This window comes from Sarcophilus harrisii, chromosome 1 (assembly GCF_902635505.1).
Source record: "Sarcophilus harrisii chromosome 1, mSarHar1.11, whole genome shotgun sequence".
Classification (NCBI taxonomy): Eukaryota; Metazoa; Chordata; class Mammalia; order Dasyuromorphia; family Dasyuridae; genus Sarcophilus; species Sarcophilus harrisii.
The window spans coordinates 669367945-669383979 of NC_045426.1; the positions used below are offsets into that span (position 1 = coordinate 669367945).

General features: G+C 54.7%; 1 protein-coding gene across 1 annotated transcript; it reads right to left on the bottom strand.

Annotated features, from left to right (window-relative positions):
* Positions 1-492: 492 nt before the first annotated feature.
* On the bottom strand, positions 493-15834 carry MAP1S (microtubule associated protein 1S). Its single transcript, XM_031948240.1, has 7 exons — positions 15604-15834; positions 11146-11247; positions 7877-7959; positions 7224-7364; positions 3791-6470; positions 3195-3430; positions 493-973 (listed from the first exon to the last, which is right to left on the bottom strand). The coding sequence occupies exons 1-7, from the start codon at positions 15773-15775 to the stop codon at positions 818-820; spliced, it is 3570 nt and encodes a 1189-aa protein (XP_031804100.1). The 5' UTR covers positions 15776-15834; the 3' UTR covers positions 493-817.
* Positions 15835-16035: the final 201 nt, after the last annotated feature.

Here is a 16035-nt window from a genome sequence, read left to right on the forward strand (position 1 = left end):
TCTAAGGGCCCTCCTCCAAGCTCGGCCATCCTGGGTTCTAAGGGCCATCCTGGGTTCTAAGGGCCCTCCCAGCTCTGACATCCCAGGTTCTAGGAGCCCTCCCGGCTCTGACATCCCGGGTTCTAGGAGCCCTCCCGGCTCTGACATCCCGGGTTCTAGGAGCCCTCCTAACTCTGACATCCCGGGTTCTAAGGGCCCTCCCAGCCCTGACCTCCTGGGTTCTAGGAGCCCTCCCGGCTCTGACATCCCGGGTTCTAAGGGCCTTCCCAGCTCTGTTCTCAGGTCCCTCCTGGCTCTGACATCCCATGTTCTAAGGGCCCTCCCAGCTCTGACATCCCATGTTCTAAGGGCCCTCCCTGCTCTGAAGTTCCACATTCTCAGGTTTGCTCTTAACCTTGGTCTTTCGCTTCCCCATGACCAGTCCCCAGACCCGGCCTTTGCCCCTCACAGCCCCATCTTTCTCCAATCCCCAGAAAGGAGTCAGGCCAAGGGTGGAGCAGGAAGTGAAGCTCCTTTTAATGCTGTGTGTCAGTGACGTTGGGTGGACAGACAGACAACCTGGAAATGTGAGGGGCTGGGGGTGGAAGGGAGGAGTGGGGGCAGCCCCTTCTAGCCCCGGGCCTAGCTTCCACTTCCACTTGCCCACCAGGGAGGTGGCGCCTGGGACAGGGCTCTGGCTGGAGGCTCAGTGGTGCCAGTATGTGTGTGCCGGTATGTGTGTGCACGTGTGTGTGAGCGCCCAGGTGTGCCCACATATGTGCACCGTGGGCGCCCACATGCGCACACAAGACTGAGGGTCAGAGGTGGCCAGGAAGGGCTAGAACTCCACCTTGCAGGCAGGGAAGGTCTCATCCTGCATGGCGACGGTGCTGTTGCTGCCAAGCACGGTGATCCCCAGGTCCTGCTGTCGGCCGTGTGTCTCCTGGTACCACTCGTGCATGGCCAGGGAGTCAAACGTAGGAATGAGGGTCACCTGGAGACAGAGAGAAGAGCTGAGGGATGCACCCTGGGCAGGGGCAGCTCCGAGGGAAGTCTCCGAGTCCTGGAGACCTCCAAGCACAGGCTCCGAGACCCGGAGAAGAACCAGAGAATGGACGCCTCCTCACCGGCAAAAATGTGGTACATCCACAGCCCACTGCCGGGTCTGGGAAGGCAAGTCGGAACCTCCTCTTGCCCCAAGCCTTGCAGATGACTGGGTCACTCCTAAGTGTAGGCATTTACTTTTCCTGGCATTCAGTACTTCCAAACATCCCAAACTTCTCTCCGTCACCCATATAGAAACTTAGGCTCAAATCCCAGCACAAACAGCCCAAGCTCATTTAGGTCCGGCTTTGTTTTCCCATCTTGCCACGAGGATCTTCCACCTGTACCCAAATCTGATTTGCCCTTCCCTGATTCTAAAGACCCAAACTTGCCCTGGCTATTTTTGCCAACACAAATCTGATTTGTCCCCTGGTGGGGACAGGAAAAGAGTGTGGGACCTGGAATTCCCCCAACCACAGACTTTAGAACAGAAGGGAATCAGAGAACATCAAAGTCCAGAGTTTTCAGCTTTTTGCCCTCCTTCCTTGTATTCTTTGCTACAATCAACTATGGCATAAAATAAAATGCATCTAAAAACTGTGGTGTAAAATAAAGTGCATCAAAAATTGTGGCATAAAATAAAATGCATCATGCATCAACAAACTGTGGCATAAAATAAAATGTATCAACAAACTGTGGCGTAAAATAAAATGCATCAACAAACTGTGGCGTAAAATAAAATGCATCATGCATCTACAAACTGTGGCGTAAAATAAAATGCATCAACAAACTCTGGCGTAAAATAAAATGCATCAACAAACTGGCGTAAAATAAAATGCATCATGCATCTAAAAACTGTGATGTAAAATAAAGTGCATCAAAACTGTGGTGTAAAATGCATCAAAAATTGTGATGCAAAATAAAATGCATCAAAAAATTGTGACATAAAATAAAATGCATCATGCATCAAACTGTGGTGTAAAATAAAATGCATTAAAAACTGTGGTGTAAAATAAAGTACATCAAAAACTGTCACAAAATAAAATGCATCAAAAACTGTGGCATAAAATAAAACATATCAACAAACTGTGGCGTAAAATAAAATGCATCAACAAACTGGCGTAAAATAAAATTCATCAACAAACTGTGGCGTAAAATAAAATGCATCAACAAACTGTGGCGTACAATAAAATGCATCAACAAACTGTGTCGTAAAATAAAATGCATCATGCATCTAAAAACTGGTGTAAAATAAAGTGCATCAAAACTGTGGTGTAAAATGCATCAAAAATTGTGATGCAAAATAAAATGCATCAAAAAATTGTGACATAAAATAAAATGCATCATGCATCAAACTGTGGTGTAAAATAAAATGCATTAAAAATTGTGGTGTAAAATAAAGTACATCAAAAACTGTCATAAAATAAAACATATCAACAAACTGTGGCACAAAATAAAATGCATCATTCATCCAAAAACTGTGGCATAAAATAAAGTGCATCAAAACTGTGGCACAGAATGCATCAAAAAATTGTGACAAAATAAAATGCATCACACATCAAAAACTGGCGTAAAATAAAATGCATCAACAAACTGTGGTATAAAATAAAGTACATCAAAATCTGTGTCAAAATAAAGTGCATCAAAAATTGTGGTATAAAATAAAATGCATCATGCATCAAAACAAATGTGGAGTAAAATAAAATGCATCATGCATCTACAAACTGTGGTTTAAAATAAAGTGCATCAAAACTGGCATAACATGCATCAAAAATGGTGGCATTAAATAAAATGCATCAAAAAATTTTGACAAAATAAAATGCATCATGCATCTAAAAACTGTCATAAAATAAAGTGCATCAAAAATTGTGGCATAAAACAAAATGCATAAAACTTCAAAGGAAAAAATATACACACATGTAGGCGGCAACATGCATGTGTGCACATGTATATGGGGTGGGGGGAAGTGCATGCAGAGATGTCCATGTACAGGAGGCACACACATGCGGAGTTCCCGGGTAAAGAACTTCCTACCTCGAGTTCTGACATTAATGTGAGGGAGGGCCATAGCCACCCTGGCCCCTCCTCTGACTCCAGGGTCTGGGGGCTTCTCTCTGGACTCCCTGCCTCCCCCTTTCCGTAGTGGGCCCAGAAAGCCTCCCCATGCCCACCTGCAGGTCTGCATCCCAGCACTCCTTCCCAGCCAGCAGCGCGTCCAAGATGCCCCTCATGGCCTCCTCCTTGCCCTGGTCGTGGCCACTGATGACATAGCAGAGGGCGCGGACTCTCCGGAAAAACTCCTCATCCACAGAGCGGGCGCTGGCCCCCCCAGGCAGGTAGGCCAGGTCCAGATAAATGGGGGGTCCCGGGGGCACAGCACCAATGCTTGCCCGGCCTGGAGCGGACCCTGCAGAGAGATGGCGCCTGACTTTCCCCGCTCCCTCAGGCCCCCAGGCACAGAAGGCAGAGATCCTGCAGGGGTCGGGGCCAGTCTCTGCTGTTGGAAGTGCCCTTGCCTCCCCCCCCCCCCCCCCCCCCCCCCCCTCCCTTGGGCCCCCTGAGGCTCCCGCCACAAGCTCCAGCCCATCTACCCCTGGAAATCCTGCAGGCCATCGGCCAGACCGTGTGGGACCTTGCCCTCTCTGGGCCTTGGGCTCTAGCTCTTTCCCGAGGGCCATGGCCGCTCCCAGGCTGGCCGGGCCCTGCTCCCCCCCCCAGGGGCTTCAGGAATGAGGGTTCTGTTCTCTCGGCCTCCTCCCTGACTCACCTGATGGGCCTCGGGGACCCGTCCTGGCCCCGCTGCTGCCCACGGCGCGCCCTGCCACACTCCCCTTGGCGTCAGCACCCGGTCGCGGACCCCTGTCTGTGGGTTCACTCCTGGTACTGCTAAGAGACCCCTTGGCCTTGGTGCCTGGGCCGGGAGCGGCCTTGGCAGGCCCAGGGCTGGGGCCCGTCCGGGGGGGAGCCTTGCGGAGGGAGGCCCGGCTGGCAGTCTCCCGTCGTTTGAGGTGGTCGGGGGGGAGTGTCTCGGGATCCACCATGCAGATGCCTGGCTGGGCAGGCAGAGGGGGCGGGTCTTTCATTGGGGCGGGCAGGGGATCCCGGGAAGGCCCATAGTTCTCTGTGTCCTCCTCATCGGAGTCTGGGGCCAGCGAGGGCCCATCTTCTGCCGTGGGTGGGGGGTCTGAGTCTGAAAGGGTAGGCAGCGACTCACTCACCGAGGTGGGGGGGGTCTCCTCAAGGAGCCCTCCGCTGCCCCGGTGCCCGCGGGCCAGCTCCTGGGAGCGGGCGCTGCTGTCGTTGGAGACGTCCCGGGGGCTGGCCAGGCCCGCAGGGGACAGGGCTGACTTGGGGTGCTCAAACTCACAGGGGGACACCAGGCAAAGATCCACGTCGTGGGGCGAGGCCGAGCGCGGCGCCCGTGTGGCCGGCGCCCTCAGCGGGAGGCTCAGCCCCACCTTGCCAGGCTCTGCATCACCAGCGGCCGCCGAGGGGGGCAGCACCTGCTCGAAGGACACCGACAAGGACTCGTCCACCTCCGTGGAGTGTGGGGAGCCCACCTCCGCGGGCAGCGAGGGCGTCGTGACTGTGGGGGAGACGTCCGGGCCTGCCTCGCGGAAGGGGCTCAGGGCCAGCCGCTCGGCGCCCTCGGGGGGCCTCCGGGGGCCAGCGGGCGAGGGTGTGGGGGCCGCCGAACTGGAGGGGGACATCAGCTCCAGGGTCTTCTCCTCCGAGCTGCCACCGCCGCCTCCGTCCTCACCAGCTTCCCCAATGTGGTTCATGAGAGCCTCCAAAGGCGGAGTCAGGCCCAGGCCCAGCTCCGGGCTCTGCTGCCCAGGAGGGGTCTTGGCCAGGGGGGACGGGGAGCCTGGGGTTGACGAGGGGCAGCCATCACTGCAGCGGAAGACGGATGGGCTGTCCCCCTCCAGGGCAGACCCACCTCCTGGGCCCGGGGTCCTGGGAGGTTCCCTGCTTTTGGCACTGCCCGCCTTGGAGGCTCCCGGATCCTTCAGGGCTGCCCGAGCAAGGCCCTTGTCAGCCGCCTTGGTGGGGGGGTGGATGCCGCTCCTGCGTGTGCTCCCGGGTCGCGAGGGCTGCTCGGCTGCTGCGGAAGACCGGCGGCCGGGGACCCTGGCGGCCCCCACCTTCTTGTCTTCGGCTCGGGGGTCCTTCTTGAGGGGCTCAGCCTTGGATTTCCCCTCTGCCCTGGGCTCTCTCTTGGGGGCTCCTTCCTCTTTCTGGATGGCCCGCTTTTCTTCCTTGCGTGCTGGGGCGTCCCCCCGGGCGCTCTCCTTCTTGGCGGGGAGGCTACGCTCCTTGCCCGGCTTGGGTGGCTCCTCTGTGGGCCCCCGGGGCCGGTCCCTCACAGAGGCCGTCCTGACCTCCTTCCTCTCGGCCCTGGCCGGCCGGGCCCCATCAGCCAGGCTGCTCCTGGATGCGGAGCGCAGGCTCTCCTTGCTCTCGGCCCGGGCCGGCGCCGGGGCCTCTAGGTCCTGGGGGGTCACCACGGGCTGGCGGAGGAAGGTCAGGTGCTGGAGCTTGGCCAGGCCCTCCAGGAGCCGGCTCTGGGGGGTGCAGCCGGGGAAGAGCACGCGCACGATCTTCTCTGTGGGGCTGGCGGGGTGCCAGACCAGCAGGGCGCAGGCGGACACTGCCAGGCTGGGCGAGGCCGGGTCCCGGCCGGCCCCGGCCCGCGGAGGGTGGAGCACGTACATGTCCAGCCGGCCCACGCCCATCTTCAGGAACAGGACCAGGGGCTCAGAGGGCACCGGGCCGCGGCATAGGGGCGTGGGCACCACGCCCAGCCGCTCCAGGTAGCCCAGCGCCAGCCCCGCCTCGTCGTCACCCCCCGCCGGGTGCCGCTCGCCCGTGTTGAGGAACACCACGCCCAGGTCGGGGGAGATGAGGTGCCGCAGCCAGTCCTCGCTGCCCCGCCCGCCACCCGCGGCCACCCCGGCCGCCTCCTCGTCACGCTCCGCCAGCTTCCGGCGCAGCAGGCTGTTGATGCCCGGCAGGCTGTCGGCCCGCGTGGCCAGCACCGCGTCCACACGGTCCAGGTGCCTCACCAGCTTCCAGAAGCTGGACCGCGCGCTTGAGCCGCCGTTCACCAGCACTGTGAAGCCATTGACGGCAAAGAAGGCGGCGTCGCCCAGGCCGCCAGGGAAGACATAGCAGCAGGGCCGGGAGATCTTCAGGAAGCCCGCCGTGGCCGGGGGCTCCAGGAGGTCGAAGGGCGAGGGCGGCTCCAGGGACTCAGCCACGTACTCCAGGAATTCACGTAGGCCCTCTGACTCCGGCCGGTGCCCGGGGGGGTTCAGTTGCAGCTGGACAAAGTCCTGGAGGCCAGAGCCATCCAGCCCGGGGTATGCCCACTCCCCAAAGTCGGGACAGGTGATGGTGAGCCTTGGGAGGGCCGAGGAGGGCGCAGAGCTCCGAAGGTCCTCGATCTAGGGAAAAGAGGCGAGCATGAGGCCCTCCGCGCCCAGAGGGGGCGGACAGGGGCCCTCCCTGTGCCCAGAGGGGGCGGGCATGAGACCTTCCCTGTGCCCAGAATGGATGAGCAGGGGGCCCTCCGGCCCAGAGGGGGTGAGCAAGGGGGCCTCCTCATGCCCAGAGGGGTCTCTGAGATCCTCTGCAGGGACCTGGCTGCCCCTGGAGTAAGGTGCGGACTCTGGATTCAAATCCCGACTGCCCCTCCTGCAGGAGCTCAGGCAGATTGCACCAAGCCACAGTCCTTAACACCAGGCACTCCAGGGCTAACGAAACCTGGATGAGGCAAGAGTCACTATCCTCATTTTGGGAGGCCCCTGAGACCAGAGAGGGAAGTGAGTGGCCCAGCAGGGCCCAGGTCTTCCACACCTAGCACTTAGGAAGTCTAGCACTCTCCATGGCTGCTCCAGCATCACTGGACCCCCGCCCTCCCCTGGGGGACAAGCCCTCACACTCCCCGCCTCACCAAGAGCCAGACAGGAATGTTCCCAATAAAGAGATTGGGTACACAGGAATCGGAGGTTAAGGAAGGGTCCGAAGGCCTATGGTCCCCAGGGGGAGAAGTGAAGGCAGGGAGGGAAAAAGGAGGGCAGGAGGGAGAAGGGAAGGGGGGGCTGAAAGGGCAAGGAGGGCAGGGAAAGGGAAGGGAGGGGAAAGCTGAGGCAGGGAAGCCTCCTCCCAGACCCCCTCCCCAACCAACACCTGCTCACCTCTTTATCAGTCAGGATCTGGAAGAAGTGGCGAGGGGAGAAGCCACCTGTCTGCAGCAGGAGCTCCCCCGTCTCCTCCACGAAGGGACCGGCCAGCACCAACAGCTTATGGTAAGAAGGCTCCAGGAGCAGGTTACGGAGCTGGGGCAGGGAGGGACACAAGTCAGCACATGCCCAGTAGGGCCTCCCTCATCCTCATCTCTCCATCCATAGCCCATCATTCCTCCATGGCCTCCCACCTCTGAAACCCCATCTCGCATTCAGTGCTCCAGAGGTAGAGAGGATCAGTCCAGGGGCTGAGAAGGGGCACATGGGAGGTCCTTCCTCCCTGCCCTCAATGCTAGGGCCTCCCCTCCTCCACTACTGTCCATCTACATTCTCTAGACCTTGCACAGACAATTTCTAAGACTGACTCCCTTGTGGAAGGCCAGCAAATACTCGTTCTTTGTAAGGAGCCAGATACTTAATACACCTTTACTGACTGCTGACTGACAGGGAGACCAGGGGCTTTAAGAATGCCGATGGAGGGAAAGTGAAGTTAAGAGAAAAAGAGCAGACTCCTCCTTCCTCTCTTTTAAATCCTCCAGGGCAAGGCCCCCTCATAACAACAATAGCTCTTCCCAAATTGCCATGACCCCTGCCCCAGCACCCACCTCGTCAACAAGGGACTTGTCCGAAGGATTCAGCAGCACCAGCGTTTCTAGCTCTTCTCCCCGGTGATGGAGGCTTCTTTGACCTAAGAATAGAACATGGGATGTCAGAGCTAGGAGGGCCCTTAGAACCGGGAGGTCAGGGCTGGGAGGGCCCTTAGAAGCCAGAATGAATGGCAAAGGTGGGAGAGACCTTAGAACACAGATCAGAGCTGGAAGTGATCTTAGAACATGAGATGTTAGAGCTATGAAAGAACTTAGAACCCAAGAGGTCAGAGCTGGGAGGGCCCTTAGGGCCCAGGAGGTCAGAGCTGGGAGGGCCCTTAGAACACAGGATGTCAGAGCTGGGAGGGCCCTTAGAACCCGGGAGGTCAGAGCTGGGAGGGCCCTTAGAACCCAGGAGGTCAGGGCTGGGAGGGCCCTTAGAACCCGGGAGGTCAGGGCTGGGAGGGCCCTTAGAACCCGGGAGGTCAGGGCTGGGAGAGCCCTTAGAACAGAGAATTCTAATCTAGGAGGGCTCCCAGCACATGTATAAAAGGGCACGTCTGTGACTTGTGTCCAGCTAATCAGAGATTGAGAATCAAACCCTTGGAGGGAGGGGGAGGGGTGGGAGACAAATCCATCCTCTCTCACCCCTCCCCCAACGTCACCTCAGACTGAAGCTGGATTCATCCCCCTGACAGCTGGCCAGCAGAATCAGGACAGGAAGCCTGGATTTCAATGAGACAATGCAAGCCAGGACACTTCCTTCCCACTGGCTAGGAAAGGGAAAGCAGGCTGGTTTCTCCCTGCCTCACCTGGCCACAAGATCAAGGGCTGGGGTTCCACGCTCCAGCCTGGGGGACAAAGAATCTCTACACTCAAGACCCATATGGTCGCTGCGATCTCAGGCCCTGTCTGGTCCCCGATGGTCTGGGACAAACAGCCAGGCTTTCCTGCTCCTCCCATGGCCAAGTCCATACCAGACACCCACTCAGCAAACACTCGTGGGGCTCTCAGCAGCCACTCTTCCTCCTCCTTTACCACCTCTCTAGATATCTGGGGGGGGAGGGGAGGCAGGGAGCTAAGTGCCAGCCCACAGAGCACTCGGGTCTCAGGGAGCTGGTGGCTGAAACCAGAGCAAGGACCAATATGGAGGCCTGCAAAGCCCCTCTCATCCACTCAGGCCAGCTACCCTTTGATGCCCCTTGGGGCCCTATCTCAGGGCCTTTGAGGAACATAAACTCTGATGAGAAAACAAGGATCGGGTACCCGACCACCGGGAGATGAAGGCGACAAGCCCTGGCCTCTGTCTCTGGTCCCTTGAGCCCCAGTCTCCCTCCCAGACTGGGTATATCTCTCTGGTGGCTCTCAGCAGGGGGCCAGAGACAGGATCATAGCTGAAAGGCCCCTCAGATCACCTAGATTCGAATCCCACCCCCGCATATGACCCACAAGGTCACACAGGGATGAATCAATGAACAAGCACTTAGGCGCAAAACACAGAAATCCGCCCTATTCCCATGTTTGTTCTAAGCAGGGCACAGTCCTGCATGCATGTGGGCACAGTGTAAAAAAGGAGAAAATATAACCTTGGAGAAAAGCATGAGTGGCTGGGGAGGAGCCTCCCGAAGAAGGAAGTGACAGAGTCTGCAAGGAAGTCGGGGAGGGAGAGCTTCCAATCAATTGATAAATATTTATCTATGTGTTGGGCACAGTGCTACTAGCAAGAGATACAAAAAAAAGGTAAAAGATAAGGAGCTTACAACTGAATGGGAGAAACAACAAGCAAATATGTGAACAAAATAAAAAATAAAGAGGTCATTAACAGAGGGAAGGCAGTGGGGTTGGGGAGGCCTTCCTGTAGGAGTAGTGAGGGACTTAGAGGAAGCCAGGGAGGTCAGTGGTCAACAGAGGAGGGAGGGTTCCAGCCATGGGGAAAAGCCAGAGAGAAGCTGAGAGATAAAGGAAAGAAAAATCAAGAAGCCCCAGATGCTAGCCCCACAGCCAATTCTCTTCACTGTCCCCCTCAGGTACCACTGCTACTGTAGGGAGCTCAGTTAGGCCATGGGCTGTGCCCTCAGAGCCCACAACGAAACCTCAGGGGTTTCAGGCTCTGCTAACTCTCCATTTCCAATTGTACGACTTACCACAACATTATTAACACTTATATTTGTAATACTTAAATATCAAAATATCCACGTGATACTAATAACCACATCGCTTCTTCCCTCCAGCCCACTTCCCCTCACACAATCTTCTAAACTTGGAGATTTGCCACTGTGAATGAAGTCAGATATTGGAGAGGGAGCCCTAGGCTTGGAGTCCAAATCCCGCTTCTGATACCAAGTTTCTTGGAATCTCACCTAGAAAATGGGGAGGTGATAAAACCCATAGCAACAAAGTCAATCTAGGATCATAACCCTTGAATGAGAAGCCACGTGCATGTCCTTTGTAAGTGTTAAGATACCATGCAAAGGTCAGTAAGTATTCCTGTTTACAGATGGGGAAACTGAGGTCCAGGAAGGGTGACTTGCTCAAAGTCCCAGAGTGAGCAAGTAGAGTTAGATTCAAACGCTGGTCCTCTGACTGGAATTGTTGGTGGTAGGGATGCTGGGTTTTTACTGGTGATGCTGGTGGTGTTTTTGTTGGAGATGTTAGTGGTGATGGAGATGGTCCCATGGTCTCCACACTGAAGACTCCAACCAAGCCCATCCAGTGTTTTTCATTCCCAGAGAAATTACGGTCCAAGTCCATCCGTCTGCCTGCCTGACCCCAGGGGCACACTCCATCTGACATTGCCCTGACCTGTCTCTCTCACTGCCTAAAATGATTCAAAGGGCCTTTGTGATTCCTTTCCTGCTCTGGTCCTGTCCCTATATCAGATCCTCCTAAACAGATCATCTAATTCTTTTAAATACCTTACGGCAGCTGCCATAGACTTGCTGAGCTTGCCTTTCGGCTCTCTGGCCTAAACACTTGCAGTTCTTTCAGTTGATTCTCAAATAGGCTGGACTGAAAACCCTCTACCATTCTGGCTGTTCTGTCTGATATCACCTCCAAATTACTCATCTCCTTGCTAAAACATGGCACCCAGAACCAAATGTGTGGGATGGATTCTGTCCTCCTTCAAAGCCCAGAGTGGAAGCTAATGTATGTTCCCGGTCAAGGACAGAAGTAGGGTAGGGCAAGAAATCCAAAGAGAAGAGAAGGGAAGGGAAGTTAGGGCAACGGCCACACAGAAAGGGAATCGGCTTAGAATCAGGGCTTAGAGTCCAATTTCTGCCCCTTACCTTTTACAATGCTGGAGAACGTAGCTGAGTGACGGGAGACAAATATTTTTAGCTGTTCATCCAGGTTACAAATTCCTGGGTCAACATCCCAAGAGCGGATCCCTGTTGTGGAGAAAAGACAGAATGTTACTATGATCCTCCCCTCACAAAATGCCCCCTTTAGCATCTCTAAGGGGCCAGTTTGGAAGAATCTCACAGAAAGATGGATTCCCAGCCTCCTCCTATCCTGCTACATCTTTTTCTTTCTTCCTCACAAAATTCTCTTCTTGTCCAAAGAGGTGAGAAATCCTTAAAGCTAGAATGTCGGGGAGATAGAAGTATGAAGAAGTATATACTTCAGGACAAAATATCAGAAATGGAAGTACAAAGAAGTATATACTTCAGGACAAAATATCAGAAATGGAAGTACAAAGAAGTATATACTTTAGGACAAAAAAAGTCAGAAATGGAAGTACAAAGAAGTATATACTTAGGACAAAGAAAATCAGAAATGTAAGTACAAAAGTATATATTTTAGGACAAAACGTCAAAGCAGGAAGTATGAAGAACTATATTCCTCAGGACAAAATATAAGAAATGTTAATAAGAAGTACATATACACTTCAGGCCAAAACATCAGAGTGGGAAGTATGAAGAAGTACATATATACCTCAGGACAAAAACATCAGAAATGGAAGTAAGAAGTATACACCTCAGGACAAAGAACATCAGAGTTGGAAGGTCCCCTTAAATGGAAGAATGGCAGAGTCAGTGATGGAAAGACAAGCCCATTCATGACTACTGGTAGAGATGCGAGTTGGTCCCACCATTGTGAAAAGCAATTTGTAATTATTCAAAGTAAGTCACTAAAAGAAAGTGTCCCTACCCTTTGACCCAGACATTCTCCTGCTAGGCATGTGCCCCAAGGAGGTCAGTGTATTCAAAGAAATGTCCCAGAAATACCAAAATATTTATAGCAGCCCCCCCACACACTTTTTTTTTTATAGGAACAGAAAAACAGTGGATGCTCATCACTCAGGAAATGGCTACAGAAATTGCTTCAAATCAAAGTGATGGAATATTATTGTGCTGAATGAAACAACAAATATGAAGAATACAGAGCAAGGAAGCAACCAGAGCTGGGACCGCAGAACATGCAATGGACCACAACAATGAAAATGGAGAAAACAAAACTTCTGGAAACAAATGCTGAGAAGTGATAACACGCAAGCTTGGTCCAAAGGAGAGATAGAAGGCACCTCCCTTTTTTGCAGAGGTACACTTGAAGCGTGGAACACTGCAGATAATGCCCGACTTCTATCAGCTGGTTAGTTTTGTTAAATAATCTCCCCACCCACACGACCCCTCTAGAAAGATAAGACTTTTGGGGATGGTGGGAAGAAATAAGGAAAACACTGGGAAAATTAAGAGATAGAAAACCAACAGATATCAATAAAAACCTATTTAAAAAAAAAAAACCACAGAGCTGGAAGCAGTCTTGTTGTGATTCAATCTTATTCTACAGCAAGAGAAACTGAGGCCCAGAAAAGAGGGTTTTGTTCAGTTACAACATATCATCAGGTGTGGAATCAAAAATGAATAGCTAAACCCTGTTGAAAATTCTGTAGAAGGGCAATACAAGATTATCTGAGACCTTCCTTCCCACAATCCCTACCCCTTCAAATCTCTGATGAAGGCCTATCCTAATAGCTTACATCCTCAGGACTTCTGACTTTGTAGCCTTCCATGTTTCATATCTTCTTGCCACAGGAGGCAGGAACCCTGCTGATCCTGAGCTGGGAACACACATGATTGCTGCATTTCCTTCTCCACCAAACATGTGGAGATAGGGTGGGGTGATACTGGGTTTTCTTACCCAGAAAAGTATAGATTAGAGATTGCTGCCCTGGGGTCACACCTACTGGACACAAAGTGGAAGACAAAGGGCTCCTGTGAAAATGGATATATATGTTCGTGTCCTTCCCAGATTGTGTTCCAAGGACCTTCCTCCTGGCTCTGACATTCTGAATCCTAAGGTTCCTCTCAGTTCTCTCATTCTGTGTTCCAAGGGCCTGACACTCCGGGTTCCAAAGGCCCTCCCAGGTCTGATATCGTGGGTACTAGGATTTCCCACTCTGACCTTTTGGGTTCTGGGGACTTCCCACTCTGACTTGGGTTCTAGAACTTCCCACTCTGACCTTCTGGGTTCTAGAATATAGAATGTCCTAAGCATTCTCCCTGATCTGACACTCAATTCTAAGGGCCCTCCCAACTCTGACCTTTTGAGTACTAGGACATCCCATTGTGACCTTCTGGGTTCCAGGACTTCCCACTGTGACCTTCTGGGTCCCAGGACTTCTCACTCTGACCTTCTGGGTTCTAAGACTTCCCACTCTGACATTCCTTCAGGAGCATACTTTCTTTACTCTTATCTGTGCTTTTATGAACAGAGATACTTTTGTTACTTAGAGTATATGCCCCTTCAGAGCAGGGACTCTTTGTACACCCAGTACCAAGTTCAGAACAGTGCCCAGCACAAGGGAAGCACAAACTAAATACTCACAGACCAAGGCCCCTCCAAGGCCAGATTCTGTTTTAATTCAATGAACATATCTCTTATATACATACTTATATACTTATACATACTCTTACTATGTCCAAGGAAGTGGGCAGGAGATATACAAAGATGACAAATAACGTCACGCGGACCCTGCAAGATCAGGCATAAGGAGGCAGACTGGGGGCAGGGGCGAGTGTGTTACCAAGAGGCTCTTAGCACAATCTCCATTTGTTCTGAGACCCCTTTCCTGGACTGCTATTTGGAAAGCGGCTTCTCCAGCTGCTTTCCACCTTGCAGCTGTGACTCACAGAGGGAGCCAGTGCCAAAGCCCCCATAGGGCAGGGCAGGGCAGGGCAGAGCCCGGCCTCCTCCAGCCCCACCCCAGCAATTAGTGCTGTGGGAAGCCTTAGGGAATGGATTCTCAGGTGTGGTTTCCCCTGTGCCAAGGTGAAGCTTCCCTTCTACTCCACAGACGCAATGACCCCAGATCTCTGAGTTCAGCAGGGTTTGTTTGTCCGTTTTTTCCCCCTTTCCTTTCTCCACATCTTGTTAATTAGTTGTGTCACCAGAGGGGAAACAAGCATTTATTAAGCACCTTCTGTGTGCCAGAAATTGTGCTAAAGACTTTCCGGGTAAAATCTCATTTGTGGAGGGCAAGGTCAAAAAATTCTCCCCACACCTATGGGGAAGCCATAATCTCCATCCATAAAACAATATTCCTAGGGCACTTCCAATTGATGAAGCAAGCACCCTCTCATTCATTTTCATCTGCTCCTCACACCGACTTTGGGAAGGAAGCCAAGTAGGCACTATCCTCCCTGGGTGAGACGAGTCCAGAGACCGGACCTGCTAGTCCAGGGCAGAGCCGTGCCCATTTTACGGATGGGAAGGCCCTGATTCAGAGCTGTTAAGTGATTTGCCTGTATTCACACGGCTATTAGGCGCCCAGTGGTGGTGGTGGGGGCCACTCTTAAGTGCCCAATGATGGAGGTCACCTGTGCAAAACGAGGTAGCTGTCCCAGCTCTAACTCTATGATCCTATCCTTGTCTAACTAGGAACCCTCCCTGAGAACGAGGGCTAAGGTGGGCACTCGGTGCCACACAGTGCCTGGCACATAGGAGGACCAGGGAGATGCAGCCTTCTCTCCACTACTAACTAACTTTTAAACAGCTACCGGGGGCCATTCATTGGGAAGTCAGAAGCAGCCTCTGCTCTCAGACTCCCGAGTGGCCTCCCTAGACAGAATGCCAGACCTGAGGAGGGGAGGTGGGGCTCTGAGGGCTTAGTAGTGGTTTCGGCTCGGACTGGAGCTCGGCTTTCCCGAGCCCTCCATCCCAGGGCACCTCCCTCCCACCCTCCTCCCAAATAACGGAACTCCGGCCTCCTTCCTCTCCCAGCTGCCGGGCGGGCTGGAGGAGACGGGAAAAGCCCGGCCAGGCCCAGCCCAGCCCAGCTGACCCCTCCTTCGCCTCTTAGGGCCCCGGGGGCCAGGACGGGAAAGCCTCTAGGGGGCCGCGGGGGTGGGGGGAGCACACGAGGTGCCCCCGGGTGGTCTCCAACAGCCCCAAAGGGCTCTCCAAGCGGAGAGAAGCGCTCCGCGCCCCGCCCCCGGCCTCCAAGCGTGCCCACGAGGATCTTCAGCGCGGCCTTCAGGAGGATCCCGAACGCGCTCCCCAGAGGAGGCTCCCAAGCGTGCGCCGAGACTCCGGGCGCACCCCGTCCCCAGGAGGAGGCTCTCCCGGCGCAGCCCCGCAGGAGGAGGGAGACTTCCAGCGCGCCCAGCCCACGAAGGGGTCTCCAAGCGCAACCCCCGCCCCCCCGGCTCCCCAGGAGCGTCCCCCGGGAGGAGGACCCCACCCCGGGGGAGGGTCTCCAAGCGCCCAGCGCGCGCAGCCTGGCCGAGCTGGGCCCGGCTCACCTCTCTCCAGCTGGGCCAGCACCGGGCGGAGCAGGCCCGGCCGGGCGCACTCGCCGCCCACGATGACCAGCAGCGAGCAGCGGCTTCCGCCCGCCGGGGCCGGGGGCTGGGGCTCGGGCTGGGGCTGCAGCCGCCCCGGGATCGCCGGCCCCGCCACCGCCGCCGCCGCCATCTTCAGCCCCGGGGCCGTGACGTCCGGAGCAGACTCTCTCTCCCCCTCCCGCCGGTCCGAGCCCGCCCTAAGCGCTCCCCGGGCCCCCTCGCCGCCCCGCCCAGTGATGTCATCGGCAGCCAACCAGCGGAGCGTCGGGGGTGGGGAAATGGTCAGGCCACGCCCCTTCCTTAAAGGGTCCCCTAGATGAGCGATGGAGGGACTTGGATGGATAGACCTAGAGGGATTGGTGGGGTCCAGAGGGGGCTTGGGAAAGGGAG